The sequence below is a fragment of the Sinohyriopsis cumingii genome, chromosome 18 (assembly GCF_028554795.1).
Source record: "Sinohyriopsis cumingii isolate HCF-2022 chromosome 18, ASM2855479v2, whole genome shotgun sequence".
Lineage (NCBI taxonomy): Eukaryota > Metazoa > Mollusca > Bivalvia > Unionida > Unionidae > Sinohyriopsis > Sinohyriopsis cumingii.
In genome coordinates, this window is record NC_142978.1 from 51,554,130 (window position 1) to 51,576,687 (window position 22,558).

Here is a 22,558-nt window from a genome sequence, read left to right on the forward strand (position 1 = left end):
TGGGACAATGTGGCTCTCTAAAACAATATGAGGAATGATTCACTATGGCCATCAATTGAACTGAACATGGGTGATGGATAGGACACAATGCCTCTCTGTGAGATTCATTTATGGATGCGTCATAATGTTCATCGAAAGAAATTGAATATGGATTGGTCACTATGTGAATTATGGAAATTGGATAAGGGTGGAGTAGGACACAGAAAGGTGAGCAAATACACAACCAATTACAAACTCTCACAGTCTTAAAGACAAACACTCACTTGCATACCAGTAGAAAACCACTATCTGGGGTTTTACATGATATAGTATGATGACTCTTAAACACAACTCTACAAATCAAACACAAACACAAAAGAAACAATTACTAGAATGGATCATTGCTTCGAGTGATGAGTTATGTCCATGGACTTTACCCACCTTTTTATCAACTGGAAACTATTAACGGAAAATTGTCAAATTAAAAATTAATTTGGCCAAGTTAGAACGTTTTTGTTGCCAGAGTTAAGGTGTGACAAAGAAAGATGACAATATATATGATATTGAGAGCACATACTTTTTACCAAAAAATAAGTTAAGAGGGTAAACGTTCTAAGGAAGTAGTCCTCTTCCTCTGAAATTAAGAACTTTATGAATAATTAATAATTAATTAATAATGTTATCTTTTGGAATAGTTCACCACATAACTGTCTTATTCAAAGATTCCATAAACTAAAAGAATAACTTTCAAAGACAATTACCACTAAACTTACCCAATGTCACAAATGGTAGTTCTGGTCCCTGTTGAGAGAAATGAAAACAAAGCTTTTCTTTAATTGTGGAGATATATTCCCTCTAATTCATATATTAACAAATATTAACAAATCAATGTAATGCTCAATTATAATGAACAATACTGCTTGTATACAGTATGTTAAACATATAAAAATTAATAAATGTTTACTTCACTGAATGTTTACGAGAGACTCCAGAAAAGATGTTGTGGATTTTATGTGAGTCTATTAAGATCTTTTTGGCCTTTATTGAGAATGTAGCATGTTGGGATGGTGCGGTCCTCCGTGTTTTCCCCATGTCACAAAATGAGTATCCCACAGTTCAGATTAAAACAATAGATTTAGCTGTGCATAAAACAAAAGTTATGGAATCCCATGGATGCCTCGCCCCCCTCATGCCACCACTGTATGTCTTAAGTCATATTAACATGATGGAAAACTTAGTAGCTCTCATTAATTTGCACTTAAAACTTACAAAATTATTCATTGTAAAAAAAGAGAATCAAACCCAAGTCTGCAAGTTACTTAACCCATTGTTTTGCCATATGCACAAAATTCACACACACACACACACACACACACACACATACAGATATATATATATTCTGACCAAGCAATGATGGGGAAATGCCTACATATGCATGTCTCCTCCTCGCAGAAGTGGGAGAAACTGTGGGAGACACATCCCTGGATACTTTCTCTGTTTTGGAGGGTTGAACGAAAACTCTTGGCTTCTGGACTGATGTGCTAAATATAGATTATGATATTGTTTAACTGTCTTAAAACATATCTATCTATCAATCAATCTGATTTTAGTATCTATCTATCTATCTATCTCTACATGTATGTATGTATGTATGTATGTATGTATATATGTATGCATGTATGTATGTATGTATGTATGTATGTATGTATGTATATATGCATGTATCTATGTATGTATGTATGCATGTATGCCTGTATGTATGTAGGGTTTAAAGCCATTTTTGAGCACAAGATAGGCTATACATGGCGGCCAGTATTAATGGGAGAAAGAACCAGGGAAATCCCCAGAAAGAACCACCGACCCATGAGAAGCTACTGGCATGCTTCCTCATATACCAACATTGGTCGAACCTAAGACTTGAACCCACGCAGACAGAAGTGAGATGGCAATGATCCAATATGGTGAATGCTCGGGGCCCCTATGTATGTGTAAGTATGTACGTGTGTGCATGCAAGCGTGTATGTATGTATGTATGTATGTATGTATGTGTATGTATGTATGTACCAATGTATGTATGTATGTATGTATGCATGCATGTATGTGTGTGTGTGTGTGCATGCATGTATATATGTATTTATGTACATAGGTATGTATGTATGTAGGGGCCCCGAGTGGCCGAGTGGTCTAAAGCGCTCTTCGTTACGGATCACTGCCATCTCACCTCTGTCTGCGGCGGTTCGAGTCTAAGATTCAGCCAATGTGGGTATGTGAGAAAGCTTGCCAGTAGCTTCTTGAGGGTCGGTGGTTCTTTCCGGGGTTTTCCCGGGTTCTTCCTCCACCATTAATACTGGCCGCCATGTATAGCCTATCGTGTGCTGAAAAATGGCGTTAAACCCCACAACAACAACAACAACATGTATGTATGTATGTATGTACCAATGTATGTATGTATGTATGTATGTATGTATATGTGTCTAAGTGTGTGTGGTATGTATGTATGTGCCTGTGTGCATGCATGTATATATGTATTTATGTACATAGGTATGTATGTATGTATATATGTATGTATGTATGTATGTGTGTACATGTATGTATGTGTGTATTTTTATGTATGTATGTATGTATGTATGTGTAAAGAATATTGAAGACTCCATAAAATAACGTGGTTTTAACATACCATGACCTAACAAAAGAATTAATTCCTTGACCAATTGCAAGAACTAAAAATAATGAACCTGATGTGAGAGAAAAATTTAAAGTGGAGATTCATTTCAATATATCCATTATAACTTTCATCTGCCAAAATCGGGTACAACGAATGAATGAATGAATGAATGGATGAATGAATGAATGAATGAATGAATGTGTGACTCTGTAGAAATTGATTTAAAATTAAAATTGGAATTACTTACGATCTGTTTGCAAACGCCATTTCTCAGCCTGAAAAAAAAAGGGTACTTTGTTTGATTCAATACACCTGAATACCAAGAGCATACAAATAAAGTGTATGTGGAAACACAAAGTGTTGAATAACTGTAGAATAGTTTACCTACTACTATTGTCAACCTCAGTACTGAAAAGGTGAATTCAAAACAAGTATGACTTGTATTTATTTACAAGTGACCCCTCTGAAAAATATCCTAGCTGCCTTTACAAATAAAGGGTTGAATAATTCCTTACCACCCGTAACTCACTGTAGGGTAGATATTAATGAATCGAGCATGTCTCTGGAAAAGAACTGAAAATAACCTTCCTCGTTGCTTTTTTTAGATCCTACGTAAAAATTCATAAAGTATTACATGTACACTAATATTAAACGTATCCACAGAATGCGGAAGAAATATGGGTATAAGAAAATAAAGAGGAAATTAGCAATTATTAGAAAGAGAAGACAGGGTATATGTGCTTGGTACTGTGATTCAAAAGTTTTGAAATCGTGGCGGCATACATTTTCAAATATGTGCCGCATACATTTTCAGAAATGTTCACACTGCTTTTTATCTATTAAATTTAAAATGAGAAAAATAAGAAAATTGTGGTTGTATTCAATATTAAAAAGGCGGAAAATCGTGTTTAAAAACGGTCAAATGTAGACGTATGTGGGGCTCTCCAAGTCTAAAAATAGCACTTATCGACTTGGCGAAGTACAATGGTAATCCTTGGCTATAATGGTTCTAGTGGATGTTGATGCTTTCATTTTAATTTGTGTGATAATACAAGACTAATTTCAACTGCATCATTTGATTAATATAATTTTGGCGGTGACGCCTGCCCATAGTCACCCATGGCTTAAAGAGCTATAATAGAAATGTATCCACCTTGAAGTAATGAGGGTTTTATACGCAGTCTTAGCGATTGAAAGTTTACGTTCTCTCGATCGATCGAAAAAATAAAATGATAAAAAGATGAGCTCTATCTGTTATCTATATGGTACACACATACTAATCCCAAGTTCATCCGAAATGAAAGTTTAATGTTAACAAGTCAAACTCTACACGAGTTTCAACCACACACATGGACGCAGTAAATCTCAGATGACATCAGCTTATGGATAATAAAGTATAAAAGGAAATATTTTGAACAGGTGCAACTCTTGACTACTTTTCAAGATATAAAGTTAATTGTAAAAGATTAATGAAAATGGATCAAGTATGTCATCGGGAACGGCTTTAGCAAACGCGGGGTCCGATTTTAATCATTTTGACGGGGATTTACACGCGGGCCCCCTGTGAGCAATTCATCTGGATATAAACTTTTAAACAAGTTTTATATGATATTGAACTTAGTATTTTCTTACATCGTTTGAAGAAAGAAAAATTAATTCTATACACACATTTTTTTTTAATTATTAAGACGCGGGACCCATGTGAGCGCCATGCCGGTCCAATCGAACTAAGGTCGGACCTGTATGTCATATAGGACCATTGAAATAAAGGTAAAATTAAAAAATAATAGCAATTTGAGCTTAAACTGGCTTCACCTATTTTTCCTTGTTGAATTAAAGGGTCTTCGCATTTGATTTTCAGATGGGGGAATGGGGCTGGAATATTTTACCCAAATATTTAAATATTTCCGGCCCTCAAATAGCTTGAAGAAACTCTCGCTCTGACATGTGGACAAATAAGCATATTATGTACATTTTAATAGTTACAAAGAATTAACTGTCTTGAGGTAGCAGCAAAAAAAATCCCATGCGCTCCCTCCTGCTGCCAAAATAAATGGTTGTTCGTTATAGACAGCTCCATCAATATAGAAATTGCAGAAAATGTTAATATTTTGTAAAGTTTCTCTCACTTCTTAAGTTCATGAAGGAAATGTGTTAAATGATCAATGAATTATATTGTACGTTTCATGTTTCACTTTCTAGAAGTTGGAACAATCCATAATAAGAGTATTTTGGAACCAAAGTTTGTGTCATATTGAACTCGTAGATAGTTATTTTCATAAAGAAATCTTCAGAAGAACAGTATATCCGCTTGCTCTTCCATTTTATGCATTATTAACGGGAAATGCCTGAAAATGCCACTACAAAGGTGGCTAAGACGTATATACTCAAAGCACCCCTAATTTTACATCATTGTCTCTTGGATTGATGGTAAAATCATGTAGAAAGACCCTCTCAAGGTCTATACTTTTAATTTTGAAGATTACATTAAAACAGTGATAAAACTCCACTGCGGATGTCAAAGGGGTCGGATGTTGAGCCATCGTTCTGCAGACGCTTGCTGACAGAGTTTTACCCAGAGTCGCAGTGCGGGTTCTTCGCAGAGAGGTCCACAATCGACATGATCTTCTCTGTCAGGCAACTGCAGGAAAAATGCAGAGAACAACACACACCATTCTTCCTAGCCTTTAAAGACATCACCAAGGCAATCGATCTGGTAAGCAGAGACAGACTCTTCACAATCCTGGCGAAAATTGATTGCCCTCCAAAGCCGCTAAGCATGATCCAGTCCTTCCACGATGACACACACACAGATATATATATATATATATATATATATATATATATATATATATATATATATATATATAGTGTTAACATAATTTTTCCCATCTTAGGACGGGTGTAAAAATGAACAAATAGACATATTATAATTTAACATGACACCAAAGCATTTTTGCCTCGACCCTGACCTTGAGAAATGACATAAAACATGGTCTACGACATATTGTCGGTATCAGGATATATACATTCTTCCTAATATCTTAAACTACTTTCGAGCTACAGCCTGGAAACGAAATTGAATATATTACTCTTTAAACAGAACCATGAAAGTCATGTAAGAAACAATTCCCTCTGAAATGCAAGGAGTGTACCAGTTAACTACGATGTCGTAGCCTCAACTTGATTTGTTGTGGTTGAGACTACGAACTAAGCCCATATCATGTAATGGAGCACACAAAGAATAACCACTAAAGTCAGATCTATCTATAAAACTATTTGCACTAGTGCAAGGATATTTGTGATGAAAGGTGAATGGGTCTTGTTATGCAATTGAAACAAAGCAATATTGACCATTGGGGGGCCAGCTGAACCCAGGAATGAGGTCACATGACTCGTTTAGCCAATGGAAGATAGTTAAGGAGTATGAATATATGGGTCAGCATCCTTAGCGTCACTTGCAAAGAATTCTTGGAGATACGGGTAGTATATTTAGAGATCATAAATTTTACATTTTTCTTTTTTTTCCTTTCGATCCTTTTAATTGTTCTTGTTTTATTGCACAATTATTTCTCATAATTCTGAGGATCATTTTCTTGCTCGCACTTTGGAAAGAAGAAGGTTAGTAGAATTTTCTTTATGTACATAGCCATCGTTTAAATTTTGGAAAGACAATGACAAAAGCAATCATTATGGGCCATTCACTTTGTAAATGGTTAGATCGGTATTTGAGGTCCGGGACGGATCTTAGACTAAGTCCGTCTTTTAATGTAACGGAAGTTTGTAATGTAAACATGAAGGGTATGGGGGGGGAGCACAATCGATAAGTTTTTGCGCCTTGACATGAATGAAGTCCGCTTAAGAAACCCCGATATTGTAATTCTTCTGATTGGGGACAACGATGTAAACGCAGAGACATCGCCAGAGGTAATTGCACATAAGATGGTCGCATTGGCTACGCTTTTACATAAGAAATATAAGGTTAAACAGATCGTTCTGTGTCAGCTTATGCCTAGATTCCCGGCAACGTTACACCAAGTTGGGGTCGCGGGAATACTAAACCATAACAATGAAGCAGCCGATAAAAACTATAAGGAGATGTACTGTCACTTAGCAAAAGAGGTCAATGATATTGTGCGATCTGAAGTGTCTGCTTATCCTTATTTAACATTTTGGGACCATAATAGCAAATTTGCCTTCGATAGGCCTCATGTGAGGGAGAAGTTTCGCTCAGATGGCATTCATTTGTCCCCTAAAGGACAGTGACACCTTTATAAGTCACTTCGGGGAGCTCTTCTCAATGCATGTTATAAAATAACGCACAATCATTCAACGATAACTAGGCTAGGTTAGCTCTTGTACTAATTTTGCTTTCAATTTTATTTGTATCTGCCCACAAAGGGAGATATCAGGCCAGGTCCCGTACCTGTTCCTTTGTTTTTCGTAAACAACCTTAGTGTCTGCCATTGTGGAGGGACTGGGTCAGGTCCCGTACCTGATCCTTTTGGGACTTGTTCCTGGCAAGCCATTCTGTTCTACATAATAGGGGTTCCCCTTAATATATTTGGTGCCTCCCCCCCCCCCCGTTAAATGATTATATACCAAATCCTTGTTCGTAAGTATTAATTATTTCACAAGGGGTCCTTTTTGAGTGGCTTCCTGGAACATGTTTCAATATCTTTTGTTATCTGCTCACTTTGGGAGATAACAGGCCAGGTCCCGTACCTGTCCTCTTTTTCTTTTGCACTTTTGCATCAGCCGGTTGGCCTGATAACAGGTCTGGTTGCATACCAGACCGCCACCTTCTATACATAAGCCATTTTGCTAAGGACAAAGGGTTATATATATATATATATATATATATATATATATATATATATATATATATATATATATATATGTATATATATGTATGTATATTTGTGTCTATCAATGAAGAAATTATATCAGGTAACCTTACATGCATTGGTTTGCCAATGATAATATGTTTGTGCATTTTTCATTAAATAATAACATGCCTTGTGCATAGGACCATACGTGGTAGTCCATTTTACTTCTTTCTTACTATTTACTATTATGTTTAATACATTCATTTTTCTAACCTAACCAGATCATGCCACCCAAGCGCAAAGCATCAGCAGGGGTTGAACAGGCTGTAAAGAGGGTTCAGTCATCTGGTTCACGGATTAGAGCAGTTGATCGCCAAAAACAGCAGCATGGAGCGGGAGCAACACATGCAGATACAGTAGACCAAGCTACCATTGACCGGATAGCACAGCAGGTAGTACAGCAGATTACACCTGTGATCACTGCGCAAGTGGACAGAAAGCTGGACCACATCTTGGAGATACTGCATGGGACCACTAGTCCACAACAACCAGCCATGTTGTCGCAGGAAACAGAGCAAGGGCCATCTGCCTCCTCAAGAGCCCAAACAGAAAGAAATGTTGAAACATCCGTTGGGGGAAGCATTGCACAGGCTACATCAGCCTTAACTGGAGTCTGTCATACAGGTATAGGTACTCTGAGTGATTTATTAGCACCTATTAACATATTAGATACACACAGTCAGTCCAACTTTGTAAGCACATCAATTGATATAACTGCCTCTATAACTGATAAAATTAAGAAGAAGATTTGGGCTGGGACATACATAGATTTTCAAAATCTCCTTTCGACATCCATGGACAATACATATAGATTACAGTGCAATATCACTTCAAACACATCTGAATTTAACCTAGTCCCCATGGCCAGGAAGTCCCCACTCTCGATCAATCAGTGGTTGACAGCATGGAACAGATTTGCTACAGTAATATGCATGAAATCCCCTAGGTTGAGCACAGTGTTATCTCACCACATGGAAATCGTCATGAAGTTGTCTGAGCGCAGGGCTCATTGGAGATACTATGATGAGCAGTTTCGTCGCATGATAGAGAGGGGAGAGGCAAAGTGGGGTTCCACCCACCTTGAACTTTACATGCGATCTGTTCTGGACAGCATTGGTGACAGGACTGCCACCAGCACTGCCACATTACCGTCTGCAGTCTCAAAATCAAATCCCCCAAAAGGGGCCTGCTTTAACTACCATAAGGGGCTGCAGTGTTTGGCAGGGCTAGCTTGTAAATACCAGCATAATTGTTTCAATTGCTTGGAAGCCCATCCCTTCAGCAAATGCAGACTGCCCATTCAACACCCATTCAAATTGTTGCCAAAATATGCCCCAAAACAAGCTAGAACTGACAGCATGGAGCCCTTTCGTGGTAGCTACAAACCTACTCAGTCCCAAGGACCTACATCAAACTCCCTTCAACACAGCCAGCAAGGAAAAGGGGAACTGTGAAAACAGTAAGCTTCCTACTCCTGTTAAAGCTGAAAGGTTACAACATTGGTTGAAAGGGTACAACACTGCCATGATACAAATTTTGATACATGGGTTTACATTTGGATTTAAAGTGGGGCACGAGGGTTCTCTGTCCCCATTTCAATCACATAATCTGAAATCAGCCATACAAAATCCACAGATCGTGCAAGACAAAATAGACAAAGAGCTTGAGGCTGGCAGGTTTGCAGGGCCTTTCAAGAGCCACCCTTTCTCGCTATTTCAGATATCACCACTTGGCTTGGTTCCAAAGAAAACACCTGGTACTTTTCGCATGATTCACCATTTATCATTTCCTCCAGGGTTTTCTATAAATGATGGTATATCCCCAGAAAAAAGTGTTGTTCAATATCAAACTGTGGAACATGCTATTGCAATCATTAAAAAACTTGGTAGAGGTTGTGTTATGGCAAAAACTGACATAGCTAGTGCCTTCAGAATTGTTCCACTCTGCCCGACTCAGTATCATATGTTTGGCTTCTCTTGGAATGACCTATATTATTATGACAAGTGCCTTCCCATGGGCTGTAGCTCCAGTTGTAAAATCTTTGAATATTTAAGCACTGCATTACAGTGGGTGGCGGGACACAAATTGGGCATTGGTCAGCAGCAGGGAAGTTCTACAGACCAGACGTTCCAGACCAAATAAAGCTTCCTACGAGAACTTTCTCCGTAGAAGCCTCAGATTTCAAAAATAAGCCTTCCTACGAAAATTAATTTGCGTAAATTCACTCCCGATTGCAATTTTTTGTGTGCAAATTCAATGATTCTAGACAAGGAAAAAAGGGGGGGGGGGATTTATTCCGTCGACGAAGTTTGCAAAGTTTGGCTGCTAATCCTAATTTTACCTCGCATTAAAACAATATAGTTGAAAATAATATGAGTCGGAAAACTAGTAGAGTTGGAGAGCCTCATTCTGCCAGATTAGCGCGAGAGCAATTAGCGGCATTAAAGAAGCTTATCCCGACAAAACAATTATTTAAGAGAAATGTTCGTGGTTACGAAGATGTGCAACATGGAATTGCCGAGGAATCATCGAAATGGTTGAAGCCAGTTACCGGAACAATCGAGCAAGTTGTATTTGGTGACGAAAAAGATCCAGATACCAGGAAAAAGGGAATTTTTCCCATGTTGAAAGGTATTGAGGAACAATCACGAACATTACCCGATCGATTAGCAATAGCAGCAGCAGCACAAGAGCAACAACCTGCAATTGATTCTGGAGCAAGTAAGGGAAAACCTAAAGTAGGAAAACCGGGAGTAAAAAAAGGGAAGTTTAGTATCGAGAATTTAAGAGAAAATTTCACCGATGAGGGATGGGAAATAATATCACGACCGCTCTCGACACTGTATTCCATAGATCGAATTGGTCAATTTGCGGAAGATATGTTTAGTATTCGAAATGAATATTTGACTGAAATAGGAAAGGAAAAATATAAAACCCGTAATAGTTGGTATGGTATGTTATATAAAGTTTATGCGGAAAAAACACATGCGAGTGAAAGGGATCCATTTTTTAGAAGCAGCAGATGATAGATATAATCGTAATAAGCAACTAGCGGAAGATATAAAACAGCAAGTGAAGGAAAGAAAACAACAGGAGAAGGGAGAAAAAACTAAAACACGGAAGAGAAAAGTAATACCACAGGAAGAGGATATTCAACCACAGGAACCGATAGTTCAACCACAGGAACCGATAGTTCAACCACAGGAATTAGGAGCTAGACCAAAAGAAAAAATTCCACCTCAGAAAAAAGAGATAAAATCAAGAAGGAAAAAAGAAGATATTCAACCACAGGCACCGATAGTTAAACCAGCACAACCTAAGGCACAACTTTCCGAAGATATAAGGATGAAGGAAGAATATGAACTTCATCCAATAAAACTTGATACTAGTGTAACCGCTGATAATTATTTGAACACGAACAAATTGTATTTACTTAGAAATTATGATTCAAAAATTCAGATGGCTGCGGATGATTCTATTGAAAATAGAAGATTTATTTTGAGAAGATTTATTGCTGATAAAGTCGAAGAAGTTGATTGGCTGGCGATAATTTATTTTGGCACTTTAGGAAAACCAATAGACTATTCTGATAAAAATTTTGAAAAATTTATATCGGATGTTGGTGATTATAAATCAAAGAAGCTAAGGGAAAGTCTATCATCTACAAGGAAGAGTGATATATTAATCCCGGGTTTTCACCCCCCTTCCTTTCAACTCCCCTTAGAATCACCATTAACGTCGTCAGGGACATCGTCAGGAGAAGTATTCGAGGAAGCGTTATCGCCATCGTCATTTTCAAAACCAAAAACAGGAAGCGGATATACCATTTGCCCTGACAGTGTTGTCAACGATGTATCTCGCCTCGAGGTATTAATCGGAGGAAAACGAGCAGGAAATAACTCTCGCGAAGTAATTAACGAAGCCTCAGATATTTGTCAGCGGTTATTCCGCGGTGGCATCATCAATTCTCACATTTACAAGGAACTCGTCGATGAGCTCATCGATTAAAACAACACAATTGAAATAACATGATTGTTCACAAACATCAGCGCAGACCCAAACAGGTCCGCATAGTAAACTCTAGATTGCCCGTGTACAAATATATCCACGGCAATGGATTCGGTGATATCATTGGAAGTCTCGTTACGCGAGTAATACCTAAAATCGGACCCACGATCAAACAATTCGCGTCAAAAGCAATAGGAAAAATCGGCGAGACTGCCATTTCTGGTATCGGTAATTTGGCCAGTAAAGGCTTCAATGCTGTCAAAAGTAAAATATTAAATTTAGTGCGCAAAAAACAACCCGTCAAATTACCCATCACCAGAGAAATGCCACCCGAAATCAGCAAAGTCATAAACGACGCGGCAAATAAAAAAATAAACGATCTAGCACAGGAAGTTGCTAAGACAAATTTAGCGCAGGAAGTTGCTAAGACAAATCTCGCAAATGAAGTTGCTAATACAAGTTTTATTTCAGGCAGTGGTCTTCGTTTTAGATGATATTCTTAATAATAAATGTTCGCACAAGTGTCAAATGAAGTGTTCGACATGGACGAGCCCGTAGGAAGAGACACATCCGTGCGAGATTTCCAGTATTTCTCGTACGATGCAGTTGAACCAAATACATCTAATCGCTTGGAAATTCAAGTTCACGATACAACAAGATATTTTCTTCCATCTGAGGCATATATCGAAGTTACCGGGGAAATTATTAAAACAGATAATACCCTCTATGGAGCAGATTTTAGAGTCGGATTTGTTAACAACGGTATTATGGCGTTATTCAAGAGCGCCACTTACATGATTGATGGAAGAGAAATTGAGTCAATTACTAATGATGTTGACTTAGCAACGACGATAATAGGCCTAGCTAGATACTCGGATGATTTTACTAGATCAGCTGGTCCTAGTATGATGTTTGCCAAAGATAATTCTGATCGTCCCGATAGTAGGCCGCTTGACATCAGACAACCCAACGATCGCGCCGCTAATCCAGCCCCTTCAAATGTTATCCAAGATCTTCCTGTTGGCGTTAATAATGATTATAATCTCGGATTTGCCACGCGAAAATCTATGCTGCAAGGACTTCACAGAAGATTCTCTTGTGCTATTCCGTTATCCCATATATTCGGATTTTGCAGGCATTTCAGAAAAATTATTTATGGAGCGAAACATACCATAACACTTTATAGAAAAGGAAATAGCGATGATGCTATCTGGCGAGAAGGTAATATCGATTACGCTACTAACGTGATAAATGCTCTCGATGCGGGAAATGCCGGCCAGGTAAAATTACTCAAATTTACCTTGTGGATGCCAGCGATAACTCCATCAATAATCGAAGAAGAAAAATTATTGTCATTTATGAACCAAGGCGGTAAATCTATCATGTCATGGCTAACAACAACAACAGATTCCATAACTACCGATATTGATGGTGATTTTACTTGGCGTATTGCATCGCAGCAAGGTACCTCTGCACCTAGGCATATCTTTATCGCTTTTTTGCACACGCGAAGATATCATCAATTATACAGCCATATGATATTCGATAGTATCAACGCAACAAACGTGTCACTGAGAGTAAATGGCCAACAAGAACCATCAGAGGAAATATCAATTAATTTTGAAAATTATTCGACAGCTCGCGCGTATTATCGATTGCTAAGTTTTATGGGTCGCGATCAAAATATCGATACCGGATTGCAAATATCACAGCTAGATTTTAATAAATTTTATCCTATCTATTACTTTTCCCTGGAGCATCTCGACCTGATAAAGCAATCCGTTGTTGATATTCATTTCAAAGCTAGAATTTGCACAGGAAATAATTTATATAGAGCCATCGCGGTAATCCTCAGCGATAGAACAATGATCTTGGAAGGCATCAGCGGCAGAATGCGAGTCATCGATGCTCCTGTCGAGAACATGTGACAAATTCCAAATTTAGACTAAGCGATTATTAATATGCCATACGAACACGTCAGTGTAACTCTGACCCCGGGTCAGATGAAAAAGCTCCAATCAGCGATATCAAAGCGATGCGGTATGAAATTAACACTGAAAAACGATCAGATTCACGGTGGACCTAACAAACTATCGCTAACTAGAGGTCAGCGTGAACGATTTTCCAAGGCCAAATCAGCGAATTCCGGTGTTCATGTGAGTCTCTCCATAGGCGCCATCAGAGACATGGTCAAAACAGGCGGATTTCTTCCTTTTCTCCCTCTGATAAAAATGGCCCTTCCGATTATTGGAAAGACATTAGGATTAGGCGCGCTCTCGGGCATAGGTTCCAAATTAGGAGAAAAAGTGGTGGGAGGACGATACGGTAAAAAAAAGGGAGGGTTACTTCCCGCCCTCTCTCCGCTAATCGAGAGAATGTTGCAAAAACGACAAAAAGGATCCGGCCTTTATCTAAGACGACCCCCATACGGATCCGGCCTAAGTCGAGCCTACCAGCCTCAAATTTAGATCTAATCAACGAAGTAAAGAAAAAAAAAATAAAATTTTTCAGAGGTGTATTTATGCGAGATCAACTACCAGACAAACCAAACTCTACCGAGACAGGAATAATTAATCTCGATAAAAATACCGGCCCTGGCACGCACTGGGTTGCATACGCGATTAATCCTCGCGAAGTCGTTTACTTTGACTCTTATGGATTAGCACCGCCAAATGAATTTATCAACTATGTGTCAAAACTAAATCTTCCGATTTGGTATTCGACTCTTCCAACACAAACATTAGCTGATCCACCAATATGCGGCCCTGAATCAATTAACGTCCTCGATGCAATTTCAAAATCATCCGGTCCGTATCACAAAATTGTATTTGAATACGCCGTAGATAAATATCATGGTTGATATTTACGGTAGATTTATCTACAGGAAGGAAAAGGCAGAAGTGACTGACGTCGATCTATCAAAGTTCGCAACCAAGAGCGATATTAACAATCTTCTATCGCTGTCAGAGGTGGATCCTGGCGAAGTTGCTGTTTTTCAAAATACCGAAGGAAGATTACAAACCAGCAACGTCAAAATAACTGATATAATCAAGCGAGACGAATACCGCGATCATATCAGTCAGTTTACTCGCCAATCGGAGATGGTATTAAAATCTATTGCTGATATCGCCGATATTATCGCGGTATTGCCACTAAAGGCTAATATCGCGGATGTAGAAAAATCCGACAAAGAGCTATCAGCGGCGATGCTTCTAAAGGCCGATAAAGCATTACACGACGATCTTCAGGACAGAATGATAAAAAGATTTACCAAGCTAACTAACGATCTTAAAAAACTAGACGATACATCAAAAAATCTCAATAAAAAACTCGACGAGGATATAAAAAAATTCATCGAAACCTCCTCAACTACACACAGCGATCTCATCGAGAAAACAAAGAAAATAAACGAAGATATCGCCCAAATCAACAAAGATATTGAATCGGCACGTGCATTAATATTTCAAAAAGCCGATAGAACATCACATAACGATCTTACCGAGAAAACAAAGAAAATAAACGAAGATATTACCAAAATAAATACCGCGATGGGTCAGAAAATCGATAAAACATCAATCGACGACCTCATCGAGAAAACAAAGAAAATCAACGAAGATATCGCCCAAATCAACAAAGATATTGAATCGGCACGCGCATTAATATTTCAAAAAACCGATAGAACATCACATAACGACCTCAGTGAGAAAACAAGAAAAATCGACGAGGATATTACTAAAATTAACGATGAAATTAAAGTGGTACGCGCATTAGTAAATGATAAGGTCGACGGATTCATTTACCTCGGTGAAGTATCAAAATTGAGCGGGGATCTTATCAATGCGACTAAAAAAATTAACGATATTAACACAAAAATATCATCGTTGGATATCCCAAGATTGGAGAAATTATATGTGACAAATAAATTGATAGACAGAATTTTGCGATACAATCTAACATTTGTGTTAACCATAAATGATTTTATCTGGACACCCGAGAATAACACATTTAGCTTTACCGCGCCAATTGCTGGCACATATCGAGTACATATTATCTCCGATATAAAATTTAAGGTACAACCGGATCAGAATAATAAAATTTATGAACTCTGCCCTGGATTTTTTATTATTATTTCGTTAAGTGAATATAGCAAAACAACATTCACGCTAGAACCGCCAGACAGAACCACCATGAGATCAGTGTATTATTCTGTAATTTTCGAATTTTTATACGAACATACGCCATATTATCCGTAATTGTTATCGTAGATTAATAAATGACCGCATCGGATTACCGTTACAATCAAGCGCGATCATGGCAGGATTCGATAAAGAAACTACTAGATGAGTATCAAACAAAAATAAAAAAATATCAACGTAGATTAGTTATCATTGACGTTGCTGTGTACGCGGTATCCGCGATAGTCGCCGGCGCGGGGATAATTTTATCCGCGGTAACAACAATAGCGCCAATCGTTGCAACGATAATAATCTCGTCAACAACGACAATCGCTGGTGTTCTCAATATCGTAGCGAAAAAAATCTCATCATGCGCGAGTGAGAAATTGTCATTGTACAAAAACAAACTATCCAAGGTCAACGACGCGTATTCGAAATTATCATCGTTGCTTTCGGAGAGTCTTAACGATGGCGTTATCTCCGATCAAGAATTTTCGGTAATGATCGGTATTTACTCCGAGATTGAACAAATGAATATTAATAATGTCCGAGCTAAACCAGATAGTGACAAACACGACACCACCGACAACAACACTAATATCGTTAAGCTCAACTAATCCAGAATTTAGCATCAATTTTCCAACACCAATTAGCGTCAAGGAAATTGCGTTAACACAATTGCGTGTTTACAACAGCTGGCCTAATGTTAGATCGAAATCGTTCGGTAGATTATTATCAAACAATTCACTTGTTTTTGCCAACAAAAACAAATCCGATGGAACACCTGATTGGATACATGTCGGTATACCAACAGGCAGTTACGAAATTGATCAGCTGGATAAAGAATTTACCACCAGAATATCAAATATAACCGGCGATGCTACTCCGGGAATAAAAATATCTGCTCACGATCCAACATTGTCATCGATGATAGAAGTGAAATCGCCGTATATGGTAGATATTTACCAATCATCGATTAGGACCATACTGGGTTGGCCCGAAATTCCTCCTCCCGAAAAACCGATTCCCGCAGAACCAAAAAAGGAAGATTTTATCAATGACAAAAAAGATTATCACGGCGTCATTCCAGGTTACAAGGATCGTTTATCCGAACTTGAAAAAAATTCAAATTCTTCATATTTGTTATCCGAATCGGATGTTAGTTTACTTATGTTGCCAATGGTATTATTGTTATCGAAAAAAACTAAATCTCAAGTTTTCACTGTGAATGAAATTAACAATTGGCTAAAGGAAATTAATGACATTCATGAAAAACAACTAAAATTATTAAAACAATTTTTTCATGAATGTATTTTTGATGTGTCGGGCTCCTGCAGCGAAGTTATCAAAAACACAGAGCGATTAAATCAATTGGCATTTGATATGGAAAAAATAAACGAATTAGCGATTAAAATATTAACTTCCGTTAGATTTGGTGATATTTTGAGTAATTCTAATAGACTAACATTTATGAGAGACAACAAATTAACCGAGGAAACGCTACCAAATTACAAATTTCCCGGTTACAACGTTGATAAACTGAGAAAATCCGTCGTTGATACCATTGATGAATTATTTCCGAAATTACACGCTGCGTGGACCAATAAAAAATTACAATCAGAATTAATTCTCAGACACGATAATGATCCGACCAAAGGCGGGCGGCATATCTCGCCAGGTATCGTTAATATAACGGAAGTTATCGCGATTTATCTTCACGCGGATGTTGTCGAGGGTAGCTACAATGTTGATTCGTCAGAGTCAAATCAAGCGCAGCAGGGTTTTATCTTGTATTCGTTTTCACCTAGCGCCTCTCCTGGTTATTTGATAATAAAAGAGCCAGTGAATCCGTTTTACCTGCGATGTCATAATCGATTATTGTCAAGGATAAATTTCAAACTGACGGATCAGAAAGGAAATTTGCTTGATATACGCGGGGAAACTGTTAGTATCAATCTGCTGGTGAAATCGTAAATCCGTCCTCCAGGGAAAAACAGGCCAAAAAAATAAATAAAATCCAGGGAAATTTTCAAAATTAATATATTTTTTTAATTTTTGTTTTTTTTTGTTGTTTGCGGAAATATTCAGGAGGATATTTCCTTGGCCTTGCTCTCATCGACAAATTTTTTCAGTTGTCTGATGCGCGAGCTTGTAATTTTTTTTGACTCGTATGCTTCTGATAAAATCAATCTAGCTTTCTCCACTAGCGTCGATAATTTAACAAAATCCTCGATGCGATCATCGCTGACTGTCGCAAGTGATTGATACATCGCAATCTGAATTTTCTTTATTAATTTGTATTCGGATGGTAGCGTGTATTTGTATTCAAGTTTCCCCTGAACAATCGTCTCGAATTCGGATCGGATTTTATTTGTGTCCAATTCCGAGGGGAGATTTATATTTTTCTTTCTTAGATCATCGATGGCTTCGATGATGTTATTTATATTTTCTTCTTCCATGTTATATAATTCTGTAAATATTCAATTAATTTTCTTCGGATATTATCGGAATATAGTAAAACTCAATCCACTCGCCAATTTTATAAGAAAATGTCGCGTTATATATTTTTTCTGCTGCAAGTCGCACGGAATTCGGATGAATGCTAAAATACCTTGCAGCGGCATACATCGACGTAAATACAATTTCTTCATTTGTTTCTCTATTTATCGATTTGACTGCCTTGGCTGGTCGCCGTACGCCACCGGTATTACCAAATCTTGAATTTTCACTCGGAGTGACCGCTCGGAGATTGGAAAGTTTATTATTGATTTTATTTCCGTCGATGTGATCGATAACAAGGCCAATTTTGATTGGTCCATGGAAACACTCGAACACAAATTTATGAAGAAAATAATTTATCCCACTAAAATTATGCGATAGATAACCCGAATTACCAACTTTACCGACATTATTCTTTGTTTTGATATGTCTGACTATACCATCGGACGACGCCTCGTATCTAGTAATTATTGGGTGAGATTTAAACTCGCATGTCATTGTTGCTGCAGGAATCGTTGATTTCATTTCCATTATATAATATTTATCTGTCTAAATCATAATTTGCCTTGAATCGATTAATATAATCTTCTTCGCAGGTTATCACCGACGAGGATCTTTTTTCATAATATCGCCGTAATTCTCGATAATTTTTCCCTCCACAGGACAAACACAATCGTGTCTTTCCTCGAGTGCCAACTTGGCAAACTAAACACCGTTGTGGTCCTTTACTGCCTCGTCGAATCGCATATATGTGAGCGCCACAATAATCGCCTCTGCAGGATTTGTCGCATGATTTTGTTGATCCGATTGGTATCCATTTGCATTGCATTATATAATTTAAACATTTGTCTAAAATATAATAATGGATACATTTGATCTTGATGAGGCAGAATATATCATTCCTGAGGTCGATCGCGCCAAAAAAGAATTCTTCGATGATGGAGCGGTTCACACTTGGTCGACATGGAAAACTAACGCTGTTGATGCTACGATGAATCTGGATCGGGCCAAGAAGATAATCGAGCACATAAAATTCGAACACAAGGAAGAGCGATTTATCTTTGGGATAAAATTCATCGCACAAATGCCTGACGACACTTGGATTATTCGCGATAAACGAGATCCCGTGCGTGGTGGAAAGAAAAACGTCGTTCTTGATAAAAATTCGAAGCCAGGATTATTATTGGGAATCGATGGTCCTTATTATGCTAGGGCGTATCCATCTAGCGCTGTTGTTTATGGAATTTATCGGTTGAATAATAATCCGGACATGAAAAATCTACCTGTGATGAAAGAATCTCCGATGATAAATTGCGTTGCCGAGCGCGTTATCGAGCATATGAAAAATGCTCGTCGTGGATCCGGATTGACTCAGCTGAGGTTGAATAAAATTAACTCATGGGCGAAGACAGTTGTTGATGGCGCATCGATTGACGATGTTGCTGTGTTGAGCAAGAAACTTAAATTTCCTATCACGGTGAAAACGCTATCGGGAGAAATATTATATTCTTCGCCATATAAATCTCGAGGGGTTCCAATCGAGATTGTTGATCATAATTCACATGCGTGGTCGCAGTCGGTAATGATATTCCCGCGAGATCGCGCTGTTAAATTTTATCCCGTGGAAGGCGCAAAAGACAATTCCGATGCCATGTTTCGATATATCAAAATATTAGCCGCATCTGATCCGATATCGGTTTGGTTATTCTCGAGCGAAGAAAGGTATGATCAGTTTATCTTGCCTCGAGGGGATATTTATCGAGATGAAAAATTACATGAATCTATGAAAAATATCGCGGTGAAATATTCGTCAAATCCCGATCAGTTATTAACGAACTGCTTTACTGTTCCATCTGTTGCTGCTCACGCTGCCAGAGAGAGAAATTCGTGGAAACCTACAAGGAACGAATACCTCGCTGATATTCAACTTAGTTGTATCGAGTACGGCCATGGCGGATTATGGAATACCAAGTATTATTTCGAAGACATGATATCCGTTGACATGAGCGCGTGCTATCCTGGAAGTTTCCTCGGATACGGCGATTGTGCGGATTATTTTGCTAAATTTGGCCATCCCACCAGCGAGATGACGAGAGTGGCAATTAACGGACCGTTGCCTGATTTTGTTATGACCGGATTCGCTTATGTTACTTCATTCGAGTTTGCTGAAAATTTACATAAAATTTGTTATATTTGGTTTGGTCGGCATTTCTCTCAACGCAGATGGGTTCCTATAGTGTTGTTGAGATATATGCTGGATTCGTCAATGTTAGTATCGTTGACAGTGAGCGAGGCAATTATATCATACAGAAAACAAACTGAAGTATGGTTGCCGACGGATTGTGAAAACGCGAAAGATATCGGAAGAAAAATAATTGGCAAATTTACTCAAGGAGGATCCGTTGATCATAAACACCGACACGCTAGGTTGTTTATCAACGATGCCGAAATGGACTTTATTATAGCCGATACGGTATCGCGTGGAATATTCTGCAACAGAGAAAATATTATCATTGACGGAGAAAAATTGGGTACCGTAATTAGCTATCTCGATGGAGAATCAGCGCAGTATACGCATTTGAGATCATCGATGCTCGCTTATGTGAGTATAAATTTACTGTCGATGATAAATAAATTTTCTGATATCGCGGTAAGGGATGCAACGGACTCGTTTTATATCGATAAGAAATATCAGTATAGGCTGGATAATTTAATCTCCGATGGCTCTTGGGGCACTTGGAGGATAAAAAACGAGGATATCCTAGATTATTGTGAGGACGCTGATGTTGAAGATTGCGATAAATTTCATCGAGATAAACTTGAGGAAATATCGACGGCTGCATCCGCATTTGACCCGATTTCACGTAACAAATTCGTTTACATGAATGGTCCTGGTGGTAGTGGTAAAACAACACGAGCGATAAATTTATTTGCGAAATCTGATATGATAGTGTTGACTCCAACTCACAGATTAGCGCGAGAAATAAGACAACGCGGCGTTGATTCTGGTACTTATCATAGTTATTTCAAATACAGCGGTGGATTATGGGATTCGGCTCGTATGGGAAATAAATATATCAACAAAATTATAATATTTGATGAAATTTGCACAGTAAATTTAGTTGTATTAAAATCGTTCCTGATCTGGCTGGAGGAGAAAAATACAGCCGTGATAATGTGCGGAGATCATGGCCAACCTGATCCGATTGATGGTGAATCTCCGCACGAATGGCTCAGGAACTTTGTTGACTATTATGAGGAAATCAACGCCGATTATAGATCCGATGATATTTTACTGACTGAATTTAAGAAATTAATTCGATTACAACCGAATAAAATTCAATGCGATGTGATGAGAAAAATAATTGACGAGACTCCGATGGATATTTTTCTAAATTTGTGGCGTCCCGATCATCTGATTGTTGCTAGCAGAAAAATTGTTCGCGATGTTATTCAGGAAATGTTATTCAAGCTTCATTGTGAGAAATTTCCAACATTGCAGGTGCCGTTGTGTTACAGGCCCGCTGATACCAGAAAACAAAATATCAGTGTTACTTTACCCTGCGGAGAGGAAAAGATCTTGGTACTGAACGATATTATTCTTGTTGATATTAATCTTGTTAATGACGCGATAAATGCAGAAAGATCGCCATGGAAATTAGGATATGCAACAACGATACACTCGTCGCAGGGATTAACCGTGGATGGCCAAGTTTGGATCGTCGATGATAGAATTTCCTGGTCAAATTTAGTGTATTTAGCCGTGTCAAGAGTAAGAAAATTATCTCAGGTAGAATTCGGTTTCACATTAATGACGCTGGCGGTAGTTGAGTATCTTTCGGTATTATTTGTAATTCCTCCTTGGTAAATCCGCGTTGTGGCGCTAGTGAATCTAGGAAATAAATTGCTGGTCTCCCTGACGATCTTGTTACGGTGGATATTTTGTGTGTTGTTACGCTCCAGGTTGGATCAGTTGCTCTTTTTCTTCCTCCTTCGGCCTCGCCTTCTTTATATAAATACCTGACCGTGACGCTACCTAGCACAGGCGGAATTGCGGAATCTCGCTTTAGGGGTATTTTCGATCTTGTAATCGCAATTGCGGGTTTCATTGCTATTGTTCTCGTTGTCTCGTTATTTAGTGCGTTAATCACGTGAGGTAATCTTGTTACCCAATCATGAGATCGATTATCTTGAATAAATTCACGCGCGTACTGATATCCGAATAATCGTTCTGCGAGCGTTTTGTTGAATCTCTCAACGATAGCTTGATTGTGATGAACACCTACAATACCGCGACGGATTTTAACATTATTCTTTTTCATCAGTGAAGTAACCGCGCCAAG

General features: G+C 38.2%; 2 protein-coding genes across 7 annotated transcripts in view; one reads left to right on the forward strand and one right to left on the reverse strand.

Annotated features, from left to right (window-relative positions):
- The window catches only part of LOC149776635 (uncharacterized), a 64,105-nt gene that overhangs the window by 36,044 nt on the left and 5,503 nt on the right, over positions 1-22,558 (reverse strand). For 3 of the 6 annotated variants that reach the window (XM_089941143.1, XM_089941142.1, XM_089941138.1), the window contains exons 1-4: positions 5,800-5,918; positions 2,892-2,919; positions 1,409-1,520; positions 753-780 (exon numbers count right to left, since the gene is read on the reverse strand). In XM_089941143.1, the coding sequence (XP_089797269.1) occupies positions 753-780; positions 1,409-1,520; positions 2,892-2,911 (160 nt within the window). In that variant the 5' untranslated portion in view covers positions 2,912-2,919; positions 5,800-5,918. Of the gene's footprint in view, positions 1-752; positions 781-1,408; positions 1,521-2,891; positions 2,920-3,159; positions 3,255-5,736; positions 5,919-22,558 lie in introns of those variants that run through there. The other 3 variants (XM_089941140.1, XM_089941139.1, XM_089941141.1) reach the window with 3 other exon arrangements.
- Positions 5,961-9,093, forward strand: LOC149776636 (uncharacterized). The gene is made up of 2 exons (XM_089941135.1): positions 5,961-6,571; positions 7,755-9,093. Exons 1-2 carry the CDS (start codon positions 6,488-6,490, stop codon positions 8,985-8,987), a joined length of 1,317 nt encoding a protein of 438 aa, XP_089797261.1. The 5' UTR covers positions 5,961-6,487; the 3' UTR covers positions 8,988-9,093.

Excerpts from the sequence above, each read along its gene's own strand:
- LOC149776636 (XM_089941135.1), top strand. The coding sequence starts at position 6,488 with ATGAATGAAGTCCGCTTAAGAAACCCCGATATTGTAATTCTTCTGATT. Across the intron at positions 6,572-7,754 it reads ACGCAGAGACATCGCCAGAG|ATCATGCCACCCAAGCGCAA; the intron begins GTAATTGCACAT and ends TAACCTAACCAG.